At 59.5% G+C, this 16,359-nt stretch overlaps 2 protein-coding genes across 6 annotated transcripts; both read left to right on the top strand.

Moving 5' to 3' along the window:
• Nucleotides 1–97: 97 nt before the first annotated feature.
• On the top strand, nucleotides 98–12,442 carry myo18b (myosin XVIIIB). 5 transcript variants are annotated; one of them, XM_088392258.1, is made up of 42 exons: nucleotides 98–652; nucleotides 1,405–1,534; nucleotides 1,837–1,986; nucleotides 2,049–2,372; nucleotides 2,592–2,655; nucleotides 2,726–2,838; nucleotides 2,912–3,079; nucleotides 3,273–3,483; nucleotides 3,589–3,731; nucleotides 3,802–3,902; nucleotides 4,065–4,128; nucleotides 4,206–4,350; nucleotides 4,644–4,814; nucleotides 4,969–5,059; nucleotides 5,139–5,334; nucleotides 5,487–5,567; nucleotides 5,649–5,769; nucleotides 5,851–5,998; nucleotides 6,061–6,244; nucleotides 6,321–6,510; nucleotides 6,596–6,705; nucleotides 6,767–6,832; nucleotides 6,895–7,023; nucleotides 7,100–7,243; nucleotides 7,395–7,484; nucleotides 7,559–7,678; nucleotides 7,747–7,852; nucleotides 8,072–8,196; nucleotides 8,318–8,472; nucleotides 8,587–8,710; nucleotides 8,773–8,967; nucleotides 9,058–9,168; nucleotides 9,254–9,358; nucleotides 9,461–9,619; nucleotides 9,701–9,814; nucleotides 9,923–10,039; nucleotides 10,121–10,204; nucleotides 10,532–10,669; nucleotides 10,741–10,926; nucleotides 10,996–11,129; nucleotides 11,210–11,332; nucleotides 11,423–12,442. In XM_088392258.1, exons 2-42 carry the CDS (start codon nucleotides 1,496–1,498, stop codon nucleotides 12,276–12,278), a joined length of 6,195 nt encoding a protein of 2,064 aa, XP_088248384.1. In that variant the 5' UTR covers nucleotides 98–652; nucleotides 1,405–1,495; the 3' UTR covers nucleotides 12,279–12,442. The 5 variants fall into 5 exon arrangements, with proteins under 5 accessions (XP_088248384.1, XP_088248382.1, XP_088248383.1 ...); XM_088392256.1 differs by having other exon boundaries at nucleotides 2,460–2,655; XM_088392257.1 differs by having other exon boundaries at nucleotides 2,046–2,372.
• A 673-nt stretch (nucleotides 12,443–13,115) lies between these two features.
• Nucleotides 13,116–15,783, top strand: nkx6-1 (NK6 homeobox 1). Its single transcript, XM_088392028.1, has 3 exons — nucleotides 13,116–13,786; nucleotides 14,815–14,990; nucleotides 15,206–15,783. The coding sequence occupies exons 1-3, from the start codon at nucleotides 13,165–13,167 to the stop codon at nucleotides 15,470–15,472; spliced, it is 1,065 nt and encodes a 354-aa protein (XP_088248154.1). The 5' UTR covers nucleotides 13,116–13,164; the 3' UTR covers nucleotides 15,473–15,783.
• The last annotated feature ends 576 nt before the right edge of the window (nucleotides 15,784–16,359 follow it).

Here is a 16,359-nt window from a genome sequence, read left to right as displayed (position 1 = left end):
TCATTGGTTGGTCCCCGCGAGCTTATCAGGAGTTTTCAAACCGGTTCTGTCTGGGATACGACACACGCGTGTCGCTTGTCAAGCGCTGAAGTGAACGTAATCGAATGACAGCTCATCTTTTATCTATGAACCATGTTGTCAATCAGATAATAATGGCTCATGAGCAGCAGTGCGCGTGCGCAGCGGGCCGCCGCCGCCGCCTCACATGACCCCGCCTTTCTTTCCTTCCTTCCTTCCTTGCGTGAGCCGGCTGCGGCCGTCACTCATTGTATGTGAGCCCTTCGTCCGCCCGCCCGCCCGGGCAGCCAAACATGCCGAGCGTCGGCCCTCAAAAGGAGGCAAAAGTCGACAAATGTCTGATGAACCAAATGAGCAAATGAGGACTGTTTCGTCCTTCTCGAACATTCCCCAGTCGTCGTGTTGACGCGTTCACGTTTAAAGCAGACCCCTGGGTACCCGTATGGCGCCCCCCCCCCCCCCCCCCCCAAAAAAAAAGTGCTCTCAGCCGCCTCTCTCCCCCCCGGATTTTATTTATAGGACACTTCTGTTGCTTGTCAAGAGTCACGCCACTCGGACACGCCAGGCACCAGAACGGCTCGCTCCGCCCGCAGTCCAGTCGTCGAATCCTCTCCTCAAGTAGACGTCTTTGAAGGTAACCTCGTTCAATTGTTTCTACTGCGATTAACTTTGACTCGACTTGTCACGTTGCCCGCCTGCCCGACGGCCGGGCTTTCCTCGCGGCCTGACCAACCGAGAGGGATTTGAATTTTTCGATGGTTGCGCTGGGTCAAGTGGGAGGAGCCAAGTGGCCCAAATGAAAGAGTCCGCCTTAGTTCCAAAATTCGCCGCGCGCGCCTGTACCATGAGCAAACTGTCAACCTCGAGGAGGTAAAGGTCCAACAAAATGGACGGACGGACGGACTGACGGACAGGCGCTCGCCCGCCACCTAAGAAAGAAAAAGGGGCGGGGCCCTTGGCCCCAAATGATTGCTGTCCGGCAGGCCGGCCGGCCGGCCGGCCGGCGGCGTCACAATTCCACCTTGCCGGGGATATACGTAAAGAAAAGAAACAATCTGAAATCCCAAACGGACCAGAATCTTGAGTCCCAATTATCAAGTAAAGAATCCAATCTGTCAACGTGCGGGCGGCTCTCTTTCCTGAGGGCCTAGATGAGCCTCACAACCCACCTGATCATTGGAAACAGCTAATGAAGCCCTAGCGACCCTCCGGGACGGGACAAGAAGAGACGGGACGTTGACACCATGCCGTTTGTGTCGCTATGAGCGCCCCTCCAGGATCAAAGTGCCAACTCGAACGCGTGCGGCTAAAAACGTGTTGACTGAAACTTGAGCGGCATGACTGGGATGTTGTTGACGTATGTGTGTGACTTGTGGTCGCCGTCAGGTCTGTGACATCCACCAGACGGCCGTGCCTCTGACCCCGCCTTTCCCCCCCCCTGCACTCCTTCAACCCCGCCCGTCACTGGCGCACAAATATGGCGCTGTCATCACGCTTAAAACTTTGGGAAAAGAAGGTGCGCTCCCTGCATGCGCATGTTTGTGTGTGTGTGTGTTTGTTTGTTTGTGCGTGCGTGCGTGCGTGCGCACGCGTCCTCCAATAATCCAATTGTCATGAGGTCCATGTTGTCCAACTTGAAAGCCACAAGGTCAATGTTCCAAACAATTGAAATCCTAATAACGTTGTGTCTGTTTGGGTGAAGTGTCACAGCTTTGGAACGTTAACTCGCTCGCGTGGTCTCGTGACTCGCAAGCCGCTACTCCTAATCATCGACCTGCATCCTACTGCTTTGTGTTTTGACGGGTGATGTGGCCGCAGATTCAGGAGGAGAAGCATCCGGCGCCGGCCCCCGTCCCCCCGCCGCCGCCGCCTCTCTCGGCCCTCCCGGGCGGCTTCCTCAAGCAGCTGGTCCGAGATTCCGAGAAGGAAAGCAAGCAAAAGGAGCCCGACGTTAAAGATGACAAAATGGTGCGTGGCGCTGGGGCAGGACGTGGACAAATCTTAGCAGCTCGTTGTTTTCCCTCCAGCAGCCGAGCAAGCTAAGCGACGACTTGGTGCAGCAGTTCCTGCTTCCCGACCAGACTCCGCCCATCCTGGAGGCAGAGATGTTGCTGCGAGCCGAGAAGCGAGGCCCCGCTGCCGGGCCCGCCGCTGCTGCCGGCCCCGCCCTCTCGCCCCGCCCACCCTCATCCCAGAGGAGCGCCGGTGAGACGGAAAGCCGACGGGAGGCGTCCGCCGGAAGCGAGAGCCAGCCGCCCCAGCCCGGTCTGCGGGAGGAGGAAATGGAGGAACGTCAGGAACCCGAAGGAAGTCTCGCGGACACGGCTGGAATGGAATGTGACAGCAGGCGGGAGGTACTTCTTCTTTTCTTATTGTGCCCAGCCCAAACAACACCGAACAAGTACGCACTCCATCGCCAATGTGGACGCTCGCTCCGCTAGCTTTTGTGGAGCGCTCCTCCTTTGCATGCGCTCGTGGATGGTACATATCAGCCTGAGAAAGTAGGCGTCCTGGTCGATGGACGGATCAAAACACAGAGCAACAAAGCCCGGGTGTGCGCGTGCGCTTGTCAGGTGAAGGACGTGTGGTACGAGGCAGGCGCCGTTTGGTACGCGCACAAGGACGGCTTCACGCTGGGTAAGTTATCGGCGTCTCCATGCCAGGGTGACCATCATAAGCGCGTGACCACCCGACGCCCGCGTTTCAGCCACTCTGCTGAAGCCTGACGAAGGGACACCCGATCTCCCCCGAGGCTACGTGAGACTCCGCCTCCACGCTGACGGTTCGCTCATCGACGTGACCGAAGACCACGTTGACAAAGTCGGTGGGACGGTGTTACGTAACGTATTATTCTTTTGGAAAGCCTTTTTTGAACAAATGTCTACACCCCCAGTGCAACCCCCCCCACCTGGACCTGTGCGAGGACCTGAGCGAACTAGAAAGCGTCAACGAGAGCAGCGTGCTGCACACGCTAATTAGCCGTGCTAAGGCTAACATGCCGCTAACCCAAGCCGGGCCCAACCTGATCAACTTGTGGCCGCCGCTGCAGACCTCCAGCAAGGTGACGCACGCCGCTTTGTGTGAGCCAGGCTGGGGCCCGGGCTGGGGCCCAGGCTGGGGCCCGGGCTGGGGCCCAGGCTGGGGCCCGGGCTGGGGCCCAGGCTGGGGCCCAGCCTGGGGCCCGGGCCTCGGACCCAGGCTCTGGCTCATTTTCCCAAATGCTGTCTGAGCTCGGCGTCCATGTGCGCCATCAGGCTCCCAAGTCTCGCGGTGGCGAGGCGTGGTGGGACGCTCCGCCCGCTCTGGCCGCCCTGGTCAAGCGGGTGTACGTGTCGCTGGTGGACTCCCGTCGGGACCACTGCGTCTGCGCCGTGGGTCGCAGCGGCACCGGCAAGACGGCCGCCTGCCGGGCCTTCGCCGTGGCGCTGCTCAAGCAAGCCGGAACGGCCGGACCCAACATGAGCGGTCAGTGCCCCGACGCTGACGGCACGTGTTGACTTGCCAGGCAGCAAGTGTGCCGTGACGGGAAATCGGGAAGGCTGCTGGTGCTGCTGCTGTGTTTTTTCCCAGTGGCTCGCGTGCAGGCCATGTTTACGGTCTTAAAGTCTTTTGGCTGCGTGACTTCGGCGCGCAGCGAGGCCTCGTCGCGCTTCGCCACGCTTTTCTCCTTGGACTTCAACCACGCCGGACGAGCCGCCGCCGGACACCTGCAGGCACGCGACAGCGTCGCCGACGGCTTTGACCCTGGACGTCAAGACTGACCTTTGTCTTTTTCCGCCTCAGACCATGATGTTGGACAAATGGCGAGTTTGTCAGATGACGGCAGGAGAGAGCAACTTCCTGGTCTTCTCGCAGCTGCTAGCGGGACTGAGCGCGGAGATGAGGCGAGTGCTAACAAGGGCTGCCGGAGCGGCCAAGAAGGCAACGTCGAAGGCAAAAGAGTTGTCTCTGGATGATGCTCAAGAGGCCGCTCTCGGCGCTGCCAAGATGCTCATGGCACGATAGGGATGAGGATGCCGAGACTAACGCAGCGGCTTCCTCGTCAGGTCGGAACTGCAGCTCCATCAGCTTGCGGAGCAGCACGCCTTTGGCATGGCCCCTCCTACCAAGGTACCCGGCCGGCATTGGCCTCGTCGGCGCCCGTTGAGCCGCCGTCCCGCCGCCGCCATCTGTCCGTCTGTCGCCAGGTTGAGGAAAAACAGCGAGCCTCCGTGGCCTTCGCCAAGCTGTTGGTCGCCATGGAAACGCTGGGCTTCAGCGCCAGCGAGCAGAAGGCCATCTGGCACGTGCTGGCCGGGATTTACCATCTGGGGGCCGCAGGGGCCTGCAAAGGTAATTGCAGATGATTGGTCCTGAAGCAGCAGGTCTCTCTCACCACCGTCCGCAGGAGCAGGAGCAGGAGCAGGAGCAGGAGCATTGCTTTGTCATTCAAATGGCTCTCTTGCGAGCATTACGCTTAGCATCATCGTCGATAGCATCCGCCTCGATGATGTTGGCATCGAGCGTCCCTTGGGGCTTCCACCGTCCCCATTAGTGTTCTTATTCGGATCTTTGTCGGCTACTTTCATCGTCGCTCACCCGAAGGCTAATGGTGTGCCTGTGCGTGTGCGTGTGTGTGTTGCCAGTGGGGCGGAGACAGTTTTTGAATTTTGACAGCGCTCAGGCAGCTAGCTCTGTGCTAGGCTGCGAGGGCGAGGAGTTTCACACCTTGGTCTTCAAGCATCACCTCAGGCATTTGCTGCGGAAGGCCACCGGGAGCGCCAGAGAGCACAGCGGCGTGTCCCAGGCTGAAGAGGGTGAGCCCTCGCGCGAATGTGCGCTAATGTAGCATTTGTGCTAGCGGCCGGTCGGCTGCGGTTGCGCGCGCTAAGGCGCTGGCGCTTCGCTTCCCAGCGCGGCTCGCTCCACCATCACGTGAGCACGTTCTCGTGATGACCATCTTGTGGTCAGGTCCCAGGCTGACGGCGGCGCAGTGCCTCCAAGGGATGGCGTCGGCGCTCTACGAAGAACTTTTCGCTGCCGTCGTGTCGCTCATCAACAGGTGGCTGATGAAGGCTGTGTGCGCGTGTGTGAGGGTCTGCCCACCTGTCCGTTTGTGTCATATGTGCATGTGCACGCAGATCCCTGAGCGGGCAGCAGTTGGCGCTGGCGTCGGTCATGGTGGCGGACGCGCCAGGCCTGAGGAACCCTCGCCACCACGCGGCGCACCAACGAGCGGCCGACTTCAGCGACTTCTGTCACAACTACCTGCAAGAACGACTGGCGCACTATCGATACGTGCACACCTTCACAAACAGCCAGGACATCTATGCGCAGGTGAACCACGCGCGCGCGCACGCACGCATGCACGCACATGCAGCCGCAGATATGCTGGTCGTTCACGCAGACGTGACAGATACACAGCGACATTCTGTCACATGCCCGCCGCCGCCGCCGCACACGCTCACACTGGGGCTGAATGCGCGCAGGAGAACATTCAGGTGGAGCTGGAGTGTCCCGAGAGCAAGCCGGCCGACGTGGTGTCCGCCATCGACCAGCCGGCTCCTCAGGTGTGCTGAGCAGCTAACATCCGTGACGCCATCGTGAGTGACGCTGACGGGCCTTTGCCTGCCTGCCTGCCTGCCTGCTAGGTGCGCGCGGCGGGCGACGCCCCTCGCGGCCTGCTGTGGGCGCTGGACGAGGAGATGTGGACGCCTGCGTCTGACGAGGGCGCCGCCCTGGAGCACGTATGCCGTCATTTCAGCAACAGCGGTAAGCGTTAAGCACAATGACGACGAGGGCGACGACGACGATGATGATGATGCCGCCGACGCGGCACGCGTGTGGCTCCAGTGCGTCAATGCGAGCAGCCTCTGCACTGTGAAGTTCAGCACCTAGCGGGAAGCGATGCCGTCCGCTACGATCTCAGCGGATGGTTGGACAGGTTGCGCAACAATCCGGCCGCCGGCAACGCTGGCGAACTGCTGCGCAACTCCCACATGTGAGTACGGGCAAATTTGTGCACACCCACCAAATGATATGTCGCCATTGCGTGTTCCCCAGCGTACCGCTCAAGTCGCTGTTCACGCCAAGCGGGCGCGCCAATCCCGCTTGCGGCGGCGTGTGCGGCCTGGAGGGCTGGAGCCAGCGCTCCCTGCAGAGGAGCAGCATCGTCCGCAAGACGCTGAGCGCCGGCACGGCGGCGCTGCGCAGACACTCGCCGTGCGTCGGCGTCAAGCTGCAGGCTGTGAGCGAGCGAGCGAGCGAGCGCCGCCCCACGCACTTAAGCTTCGCCTCCTCTGAGCGTGTCTGCGCCCCATCAGGACGCCCTGGTCAACGTGCTGCGCCGGGCCAGGCCCGTCTTCCTGCAGTGCATCGAAGGCGCCGAGGCGGGCGCCGAGGCGGGCGCCGAGGCGGGCGCCGAGGCGGGCGCCGGCGCCTTCGACGCGGCCCGCCTCCGAGCGCAACTGGAGGCCGCGCAGACGCTGGCCGTGTTGCGCGCCTACCGCACAGGTCAGCCAGCCGGCCAGTGTTTGCCTCCACGTCATCAGCTCGCTGGCGCGCTCACACGCTCGTGGCGACTTTGTGCCTGAACCAGGTTACCCGGATCACATGGCTCTGAGCGACTTCCGCTGCCACTTCCAGGCGTTGTCTCCGCCCATCATGAAGCGCTACGCCTCCATGTTTGTCAGCCACGACGAGAGGAAGGTGGGTCACGCGGGACTCCTCGGACGCTCTTCGGCCAACCGCGCCTTCTCGCCCTTTACAGGCCGTGGACGAGCTGCTGGCCGACTTGGACCTGGAGCCCAATAGCGTGGCGGTCGGCGCCAGTCGGGTCTGAACGCCGGCCGTTTTTGGGCTTTCCTGTCACCTTCTCAACTGTTCCTTTTCTTTCAGGTGTTCATGAAGCGCGGCGTGCTGCGCCACCTGGAGGCCCAGCGGGACCTGCAGGTGACAGGCTGGCTCGTCCACCTTCAGGCGGCCTGCGCCGGTCACCTGGCCAGGCACAAGTACCGCGCGCTCAAGGTCGGCCATGGCAGCGAAGACACGCGCGAGTGGCACATCGTCACAGGTGACCTTTGGCCCCCGTGGGTGCGTGTAGGTGCAGCACATGGCGGTGCAGTGCCTCCAGAGGAACCTGCGGGTGCTGCGCAGCGTGTCGGAGTGGAGCTGGTGGAAGCTCTTCTGCCGGGTGCGCCCCCTGCTGGACGTCAACATGGACAACGAGAGGCTACGCGCCAAAGAAGTACATGCGTACACGCACACACGCACACATGCAGACACGGCAAAAAAAGCAGGCGGCGTCATCGCCCGCTGGTAGACGCGCACGGCCGAGCCGATTCCCAATGGGTGCCACGCGCTGGCCACGTCAAGTCAAGCCTGCGCGACCATTTCAGGAGGAACTTTCGGGGCTGAGAAGACGTTTGGAAAAGTCCGAGAAAGAGCGCAACGACTTGCGACAAACGGTGGACGCCTGCGAAACCAAAGTTGGTAGCCGGGCGCTCGCTCGCTCGCTCGCTCGTGCGCCGTGCGCACTGGCATAACGGTGGCGTCCGCGCAGCTGACGGCGATGACCTCGGAGCTGAGCGACGAGCGTTTCCGCGGCGACGCGGTGGCTCAGGCTCTGGACGTGGAGAGAGCGGAAAGGCTGAGGCTCAGCAAGGAGAACAAGGATGTGCAGGTGAGCCGCCGCCGCCGCCACCGGCGACCCGTCAGCGAGCAGCACCCAGTAAATGCTGCACCCCTTAGGCTCGCCTGGACCAGTGCACGCTTGCCATGGAGACACTGGAGAAGAATCTGGAAGTGGAACGTCAAAAGATTCGCACGCTGGAGAGTCGGCAATTGGCGGGAACAGGTCGGTTGCTGAGCGGCGGCGGCGGCGCGGCGCAGCGCGCCGCTTGCTTATTGGCGTTGAGTTCTCGCTGATGGAGCTCGGTGGTGTTCCTCAAAGAGACACGGACGCCGCCTCTTCTTGCGAGCTTGCGGTTAACCGGCTGGCTCCGGAAACCTTTGACTTGCATTTTCGTGAAGTGACAACCAAATTCCAAGCTCGCCTTTATTTGGCGGCCCGCAGACAGCGAGCTGGCCCTGCAGCTGGAGTGTTGCCAGACGGAGGCGGACTTCCTTCGCCGACGTCTGCAGCAGACGGAAGAGAAGGCGCTGGCCGAACGGGCCGCGTGGCAGCAGGCGGACGCCAAGGTCGGTGGCGGCGCCATCCCGAAGAAAAGTACGGGGCCCGCCTCCGAGGTCTCACGCCTGCCTGACTGCCGGCCTGCTTGCGTGTGTGCGTGCGTGCGTGCGTGCGTGCGGCGGCCCGCAGGTGGCATCCTTGCAGGCTCAACTGGACCAGTCCAAGCGCGCGGCGACGGAGCTGAAGCGCCACAACCGGCGCCTGGGCCACGACTTGCACGACGCCAGGGTGATGACCGACAACCTGCGCAATCGGACCCACCAGCTGGAACGCAAACAGCGACGGTGCGTGCCCTTCGCGTCACCTCGCCACTTTCCGACCACACCGGGCTCCACGCGAACCGGCCAAGCAACGCGCAGTCCAACGTCAGTGAGCTAGGCTAACGTCAACGCTCTCAGATTTGATGGCGAGCTGGCCGCGGCGTTGGCGGAGGCGGACGGCGAGCGGGAGCTGAAGGACAAAAGCCTGCAGGAGAACGCCGCGCTGGGGGTGCAGATTCTCTCGCTGCGCCGAGACCTCCAGGTGAGCCCGCCGGACGACCCGCACAATCCAACGCGCCCGCGACCCTTTGCCTGCCTCGGCAGGAGAGTCGAGCGGAGGCGTGCCGCCTCCAGCGGCAGAAGGACGAGTTGTGCAGTCAGATCCGCGACCTCAGCGTCCATCCGACGGCCGAGTCGCTGCCCGAGTTGAAGAAGCAAGCGCGCTGTCTGGAAGGCGTGGCCAGCGAGAGGGCGGAGGAGATCGCCGCGCTGAGCGCCACCGTCGAGCACCACCGGCAGGTCACTTTCACCTTTCTTGACCTTTTGCTTGATGCCAGCGGAGCCGCATAGAGATAAGCGGACGAGGCTGCTGCTGCTGCTGCTCTTCAGGTTCACGTGCGCACCGAGTTGGAGATGGCTCGTGTGAAGCAGATGCACCAGAAGGAGCTGGAGGACAAGGAGGAGGAGCTGGAGGACGTGCACAGGTCGTCTCAGAGGCGGGTGCGTGGCCGGCCGCGTTCGCTCGCTCGCTCGCTCGCATCGTCGGCCGGCGCCCGCCCGTGACGGCCATTTGTCATCACGCCAGCTGAGACAGCTGGAGATGCAACTGGAGCAGGAATACGAGGAGAAGCAGATGGTGCTTCACGACAAGCAGGACCTGGAAGCGCTGGTGGCCACGCTGTGCGAACAGGTCTCGTGCGCACGTCACGCCCGAGCGGTGACGCCTCACGCGCCTCACCTCGCCTCGCCTCGCCTCGCCTCGCCTCACCTCGACTCGCCTCGCCTCTTCCAGGTGGGCCACCGCGACTTTGACGTGGAGAAGAAGCTGAGGCGAGACCTGAAGAGGACCCACGCCCTGCTGGCTGACGCCCAGACCCTGCTGGGCGCGGGCCAAAGCCGCAAGAGTCCCGACGGCGGGAGCGCCGAGCAGCTGGAAAGACTCCACTGTCAGGTTTGCCAGGCAGGCGCTGGCGGTGCGCGGGATGTGCGGCCGGATGCCATGGATGCATAGTCCGGCTGGATCTGCTTCTAGTTGGAGGAGAGCGAATCCCGACGCCGAGAGGCGGAGGCCGCGCAGAGCGCCTTGACGCAGGAGCTGGAGGACCTTCACGTTCGACTGGAGGACATCTGCAAGGAGAAGACTCTGGTCAGACACATCTTTGCCATCCATAGACCAGAACCAGAACCGGAACTCGCGTCAGCATATCGGCAGCGAGGCTGCTCGACCAATGAGAGCGAGCATTTGTGTTCCCAGGCAGATGAGGAGCTCTGTGTCCTGCGGCGGGAGAAAGTCGACCTTCTGAAGCGTCTGGAAGAGGATCAGGACGACCTCAACCAACTCATGAAGAAGCACAAAGCACTCATTGCGCAGGTAGCTAGCTAGCTAGCTAGCTCACTGGCGCCTCCCTGGTCTGCCCGCTTGTCCTCTCAAGCCTCACCTTTGCCCCGGCAGTCGTCCGGCGATATCGGTCAGATCCGAGAGTTGCAGGCGGAGCTGGAGGAGGTGAAGAAGCAGCGACACGGGCTCCAGGAGGAGGTAGCCACCGCAACCACCACCGTGCAGCCGCCGCCTTCTCGGCCATCACGTCGTCATCTGCCTGCCTGCCTGCCTGCCTTCCTACAATCCTTCCTGCCTGCCTGCCTGCCTGCCTGCCTTCCGCCTTCCTTCCTTCCTTCCTTCCTTCCTTCCTTCCTTCCTTCCTTCCTTCCTTCCTTCCTTCCTTCCTTCCTTCCTTCCTTCCTTCCTTCCTTCCTTCCTTCCTTCCTTCCTTCCTTCCTTCCTTCCTTCCTTCCTTCCCTCCTTCCTTCCTTCCTTCCTTCCCGCCTTCCTTCCTTCCTTCCCGCCTTCCTTCCCGCTTGACAGCTCCAGCAGCAGGCGTCCAGGCTGCACTTCCTGGAGTCGTCCACCGTGGGGCGCAGCATTGTCAGCAAGCAGGAAGCGCGGGTGTGTGACCTCGAGAACAAGCTGGAGTTCAGCAAAGGTCAAGTCAAAAGGTTTGAGGTGAGTCCATTGGCTCGCCAGCCGGACGACTTCTGCTCGAGCCGGAATCCGACACCCGCCCGTGTCAACAGGTGCTGGTGCTGCGGCTGCGCGACAGCGTGGTGCGCCTGGGAGAGGAGCTGGAGCAGAGCGCGCAGTCGGAGGCTCGCCAGCGCGACACCGCTCGCTACTTCCAGCAGCGGCTCCAGGACCTGCGCGTGGAAATGGAGGAGCTGGAGCGACGGCAGCAGGAGAGCAGCAGACGCCGCATGGAGCTGGTGAGGCCCCCGACACGCAGCGTTGCTTGCCGACTGGCCGGCCGTGCCTTCACCTCCGTGCCTCACCAGGAGATGCAGGTGGAGGAGCTGACGGCCATCCGGCAGACCTTGCAGGCCGACCTGGAGACCTCCATCCGCCGCATCGTGGACCTGCAGGCTGCCCTGGAGGAGGTCCGCTCCAGCGACGACAGCGACTCCGACAGGTGACGTGAAACGTTTGAGCTCCGCCCGAGCGGCTTGACGTCGTCAGGGACGTCGTTAGTCAAAGTCTTTGCGCTGACAGGGAATCCAGCAGGGCGGAGGATGCTTTGGCCTCGCAGCGCGGCGGCAGCGGCGGCAGCGACACCCTCACCAGTCAGGCGGGGCGCCGCTCGCCGGCCGACTCCTGCGGCTCGCGCACTTTCCGGTAAGACCACGTGCGAGTAATTTGTGAGTGACGTTTGAACAGCTTTGGCGCTCACCCCCGCGAGTCGGGTCTGGTGTTTGCCACGTGCAGCTCCTTGGAGGACCCGGACGAGAACGACTCGGGGGCGGGGCGTCCGGGAGTAGGACTCGGCAGGGCGGCGTCCTCCTCGGCGCTGTCCGAGCTTCTGGAAGGACTTCGCAAGCAACGAGTGGGCGGCACTGCCGGCGGCGAGGTGGGGGGCGCGCTTTCGCTTGGCGTTTGTCAACCCACGGCGGCATCGGCCCTGCGCCGCCGGGCCTCTGCGCTCTCCGTTGCATCGGGGGAACTTCCGGAAGCGCGCCCAGGCATTCTGAAGCCGACCTCCCCGCTCCTGCCCCGCTCCGCCGCATCCTCCGCTACGCCGCCCTGCGGCTCAACGGCACCGGCGTTGCCCCGCCTCTCGTTGTTGGCGTCCTCGCTCGCCCAGCGCCCCTCCTCCCCGGGCATCCCAGAAGAGGACCGGGAGCGACGTCAGCGCTCCCCAAGTTTGCCCCGAGGCGTGACGTTCCAGAACCGGCATCTCCTGGGCGAATGGGACGCCGCATCTGTCACCTCCGACCTGTCTGACGTCCCGCCCGCCATCCGTAGGGCTCAGTCGGCCGGCAGCCTGGCCGGCAGCCTGGCCGGAAGCCTGACCGGCGGCCTGACCGGCAGCCTAGTCGGCTCGGTACGTGGCGGCCGGCGGACGCTCAGCGTCCGTTTTGGGGATCTGCCTCCCTCCACTCGGCGTGGCAGGGATTCCGCCACGGAGTCGTCCGGGTCCGGAAGCTCGGCGGAAAGTCGGGAGCCGACGCGGCCCCGACGGCGTTCGGACCAGCCCAGGGGAGAGCGGCTGGAAGCTGAGGGCAGCGAGGGCGGCGACGTGGCCTCCGTCATGAGGAAGTACCTCAACAAGGAAAGCGACTAAGCAGCTATTGGCAAGTTGGTTAGCGTCACTCACGTGTTGTGTGTGTGCGTGCGTGCGTGCGTGCGTGCGTGCGTGCGTGCGCGCGCGCGCGCGCCTAAACAAGCAGAAGTTGATGTCTGTCACGCGAGTAGCTTGGAATAAAAAGCAAACCTTTTGGTCACCGACTTCATGTGCCCATCCCTTTTGTCCAGATGCAAATGACTTTGCAGTCGTGTCACTTTTGGAATCGAGCAAGCGTTTGGGACGCTTGGCAATCTGCAGTGACGTCCTGCGGACACCAGGGAGCGCTGCCGTATGGAAGAAACCCGAGCGAGCGGAACAAACTATTGCCCCGGAGCTTGGTTTTCCCGGCTGTTGGCTGACGTCGCTTTTATTTTGAAGGGTGTTTGTTTATCTGTCCACGTGTCAAGTCCTCTGACCTGACTTGTTTTGAAGAAGCCTAATATGAATTAAGCCTAATGGGAAGGCGCTGATGACTTTTATTTTGAAAGTGTCCCGTCCAGTAGTAATGACTTTCCCCTTCGCTGCTTAATGACTTCAGATGCTGATTGTGATCACAAATCGATAGCAAGGCAGTGTTTCACGTGACGTCACGTGGGGCGGTCCAATCAACGCAGGGGAGAGCACAAAGTTGCCCTCCTCCGTTCCCTCCACCTCAGGCTCCAGGACGTCACTTTTCCAACTTGTTGAAGGAGGCCTCCTCCTCCTCTTCGTTCTCCTGCTCATCTCTGGCAGCCCCCCCACGCACACACATCACAGATTCCCCCCCCCCCCCCCCCCCCCCACACACACACACACACTTCCCACCCCCTGACCCCGAGCCGCGGTGGTCGCTTGCGCGGCGAGCAGACTTTGCCCCGTCGCCGGCGCAGGCAGGGAGCGGACGATGTTCGCGGCGGCTCCCGCGATGCAGGACATCTCATCCCGCCTCGGCGGCGGCTTCTCACCTCCTCGGCTCACCCCGCCACTGGCGGCCCTGCACGGCATGGCGGCTGACGTGCAAACCCCACCTCCCCGGCCGCGGTCTAGGTGCCAGTCGCAGTCCCAGTCCCAGTACCCGGCCTACCCGCTGCCGTCTGCCGGGGCACCCGCCGCCGCTTCATCGTGCGCGTCCCCGACCACCACCTCGCCCAACCCGGGCGGCATGGCGGCAGCGGCGGCGTCGCCGGGCCTCAAGTCTTCCAGCCTGGGCTCGCCGCAGCTGTGCTCGTCGGCGACGCCCCACGGCATCAACGACATCCTCAACCGGCCCCGCGCGGCCCCTTCCTCGGCTTCGATGGGGGTCCTGAGCGCCCTGCAGCCGCGCTTCGACAGCCTCAGCCCACCACCGCCGCTGCCCTCAGCCGGACTCTATTTCTCGCCGGCGGCCGCCGCCGCCGCCGCCGCTGCCATGGTCCGTTACCCCAAGCCCCTGCAAAGCGAGCTGCCCGGTAGGACCCCCATCTTCTGGCCGGGGGTCATGCAGGGGACGACCTGGAGGGACGCGCGCTTCGCGTCATGCTCGCCCCGTGAGTCTTGTTTCTAATAATAATAATAATAATGATAATAATAATAATAATAATAATAATTATTATTATTATTATTATTGTTTTATGACTATTATTTATTATTCATTGTACCGTCTTGATGGTTCTCATATTTTTCAGTTGAATTGTTTTCAACAGGATGGCTAGCATCGTAACATCCATTTTACATTTCAGACGCGTTTTCATTCATGTCCCCGCCAAATAGTTCCTCTATTTAAATGCAAATTATAACGCAACCAGGAAATGACAATCATTTTATTTTGCTTGATCGTATGACGGACATTGAAATTATTTTGACGCCGTTATATTTCGGATTTTAAAAAGCAGTTGCGTTTGAGGGCTGTGGGAGGGAAAAAAGAAAAGTGAAGATGAATATCAAAATGTTATTTCAAAATGATCATAAATACGGGTCTCGTACGGCGAAAATAGTCAACCGCAAACATTTGTTTATTTTTTGAAATAAATGACTTCAGATTGGTTTGAGGCCTGCGGCAGAGCAAAACGAAAATGTTGACGATGGTGTGAAAAGTAGTTCAAATGTTTATTCGTATTTTCATGAAGGTGCTGCGGCTGCAGTGTTCAAAATAGGTACTTTGACTGTTTCTTCATCGAAATAATTCGTTGGCCAGCGGAAATCTGTGCGGGGCAAAGCACACAAAATAGAGACTGACAGTGACGATGATGTTCGCGAAGTTGCTTACGTGTTGATGACTCATCATCATCCTCCTAATGACCGGGGTAGTTAAAAAATAAAATAAAATAAAATAAAAAGTCTACTTTCATCTCGTTTTGCAATTTGGGATTTACGTTGCGGAAGGGCAAAGGCAGGAAAGCATTTTCATGATCGCTCGCGACCAAAATCATCATCATGAAAAAGTTAACAACACCGAGATGAAAAGTGTGTCGTGGATGATCCTGGTCATGATGACGATGATGTCGATCGCTATTTGAGTCCAGTGCGTTGTTTTTATTGATGTCTTTATTTATTTGCTTTTTGTGTTGCGTTTCAGAGCAGAGCTGCGTTCTGGTGGAAGGCAAGGACGGCAAGCGCAAACACACGCGACCAACTTTCTCCGGACAGCAAATTTTCGCTCTGGAAAAAACTTTTGAACAAACCAAATATTTGGCGGGACCAGAACGAGCGCGACTCGCTTTTTCTCTGGGGATGACCGAGAGCCAGGTCAAGGTAAGCCGCGCACGCGCGCGCATATCCCAATTTAGGAGCTAGTGCATGTCAGAATGTCTTCCTCCCTCCCGGAGGCCAGCCGGGTACGGCTCGACCCGGCGCGGCGCGGCGCGGCGCGGCGTCCACATTTCTCGGCCACTCTATAAGACTATGATTTTTTTTTACTCTTGCTGAATGATCACGCGTGTATTTTTGCATGCTTGCGCACGCGCCAGGTGTGGTTCCAGAACCGTCGCACGAAATGGCGGAAAAAGCACGCGGCCGAGATGGCCTCCGCCAAGCAGAAGCAGGACTCGCAGACGGAAAGGTTAAAGGTCAGCACGGACTTGGAAGACGACGACGACGATGACGACGACGACTACGACAAACCCTTGGACCCTGACCACACCCCCCACCACGAACCTCCCCACCTCAACGGCCTCCTCCAAAAGCACGCGCTCGTCGTCGTGCACACACCCGAACCAGGCGGCTCATCCTCTTAAAAAAAAAAAAAAAAAAGAAAAAAAGAATTTTTCCATTTGGTTTGACTTGTAAATACGGTTGGGACTGTACATAGAAACACACACGTGCTTTATTATTATTATTATTATTATTATTATTATTATTATTATTATTATTATTATTATTACTATTAGTATTATGATTGTTATTATTATTGTTATTATTGTTGCGACAATGATGCTAATTTTGACGATTATTCCTGAGTTCAAACACGTGAACGCAGCACGTCATTCAATTTAATTTAATTCATGTAACGTCAGCACTTTCACTCAATAAACAGTCTTTACTACTATTAGTGTTATTAAATATGATGATCGTTATTCTTGCGCGGAAAAAAAAATATGATCCTAAAAATATTTCCTCATTGGGCCCATAATTCCATTGCTGATTATTATGAGCACAGAATGTTTTTAGATCGGATTAGACTATTCGTAATAACGAAATACGATTATTTAGGGCTAAACTGCGCCGTGTCACGTTAATAAGACAACTCTGCTGAAATGTATATTTTATTTTTATATGTCATCGATTTGTGAATAACGATAAAAATAGCTGAATACCGCTGAGCATAATTCTAATGATGTTAATTGCGCAAAGTTTGGAGCGTCGTGACGCGCTCGTGACGTGACGAGGCCACGGCCATGGAAAGCAAAGTCGAGCGTCTTCAAACAATTGGAATTGGAATTTGGTTCGAGGTGACGTCACCAGCACCTCCGATTTTGTTTTGCTCGCGAATGACGACGCGGAGCCATGCATCCATTTGATCTCGTAGCCTTTCTCAAAAATAATGTAAGACAAAGAGATGTTCCTGTTTGCATTCCAAAACAAATGCCTAATTGTCATCCAAAAAGGGTGTGTCTCGTTAGAC

Source organism: Syngnathus floridae, chromosome 12, assembly GCF_059516105.1.
Source record: "Syngnathus floridae isolate MCC-2025c chromosome 12, RoL_Sflo_1.0, whole genome shotgun sequence".
NCBI classification, from domain to species: domain Eukaryota; kingdom Metazoa; phylum Chordata; class Actinopteri; order Syngnathiformes; family Syngnathidae; genus Syngnathus; species Syngnathus floridae.
The sequence above is the reverse complement of the archived record's forward strand: the minus strand, read 5'-3'. Positions and strand labels throughout refer to the sequence as shown.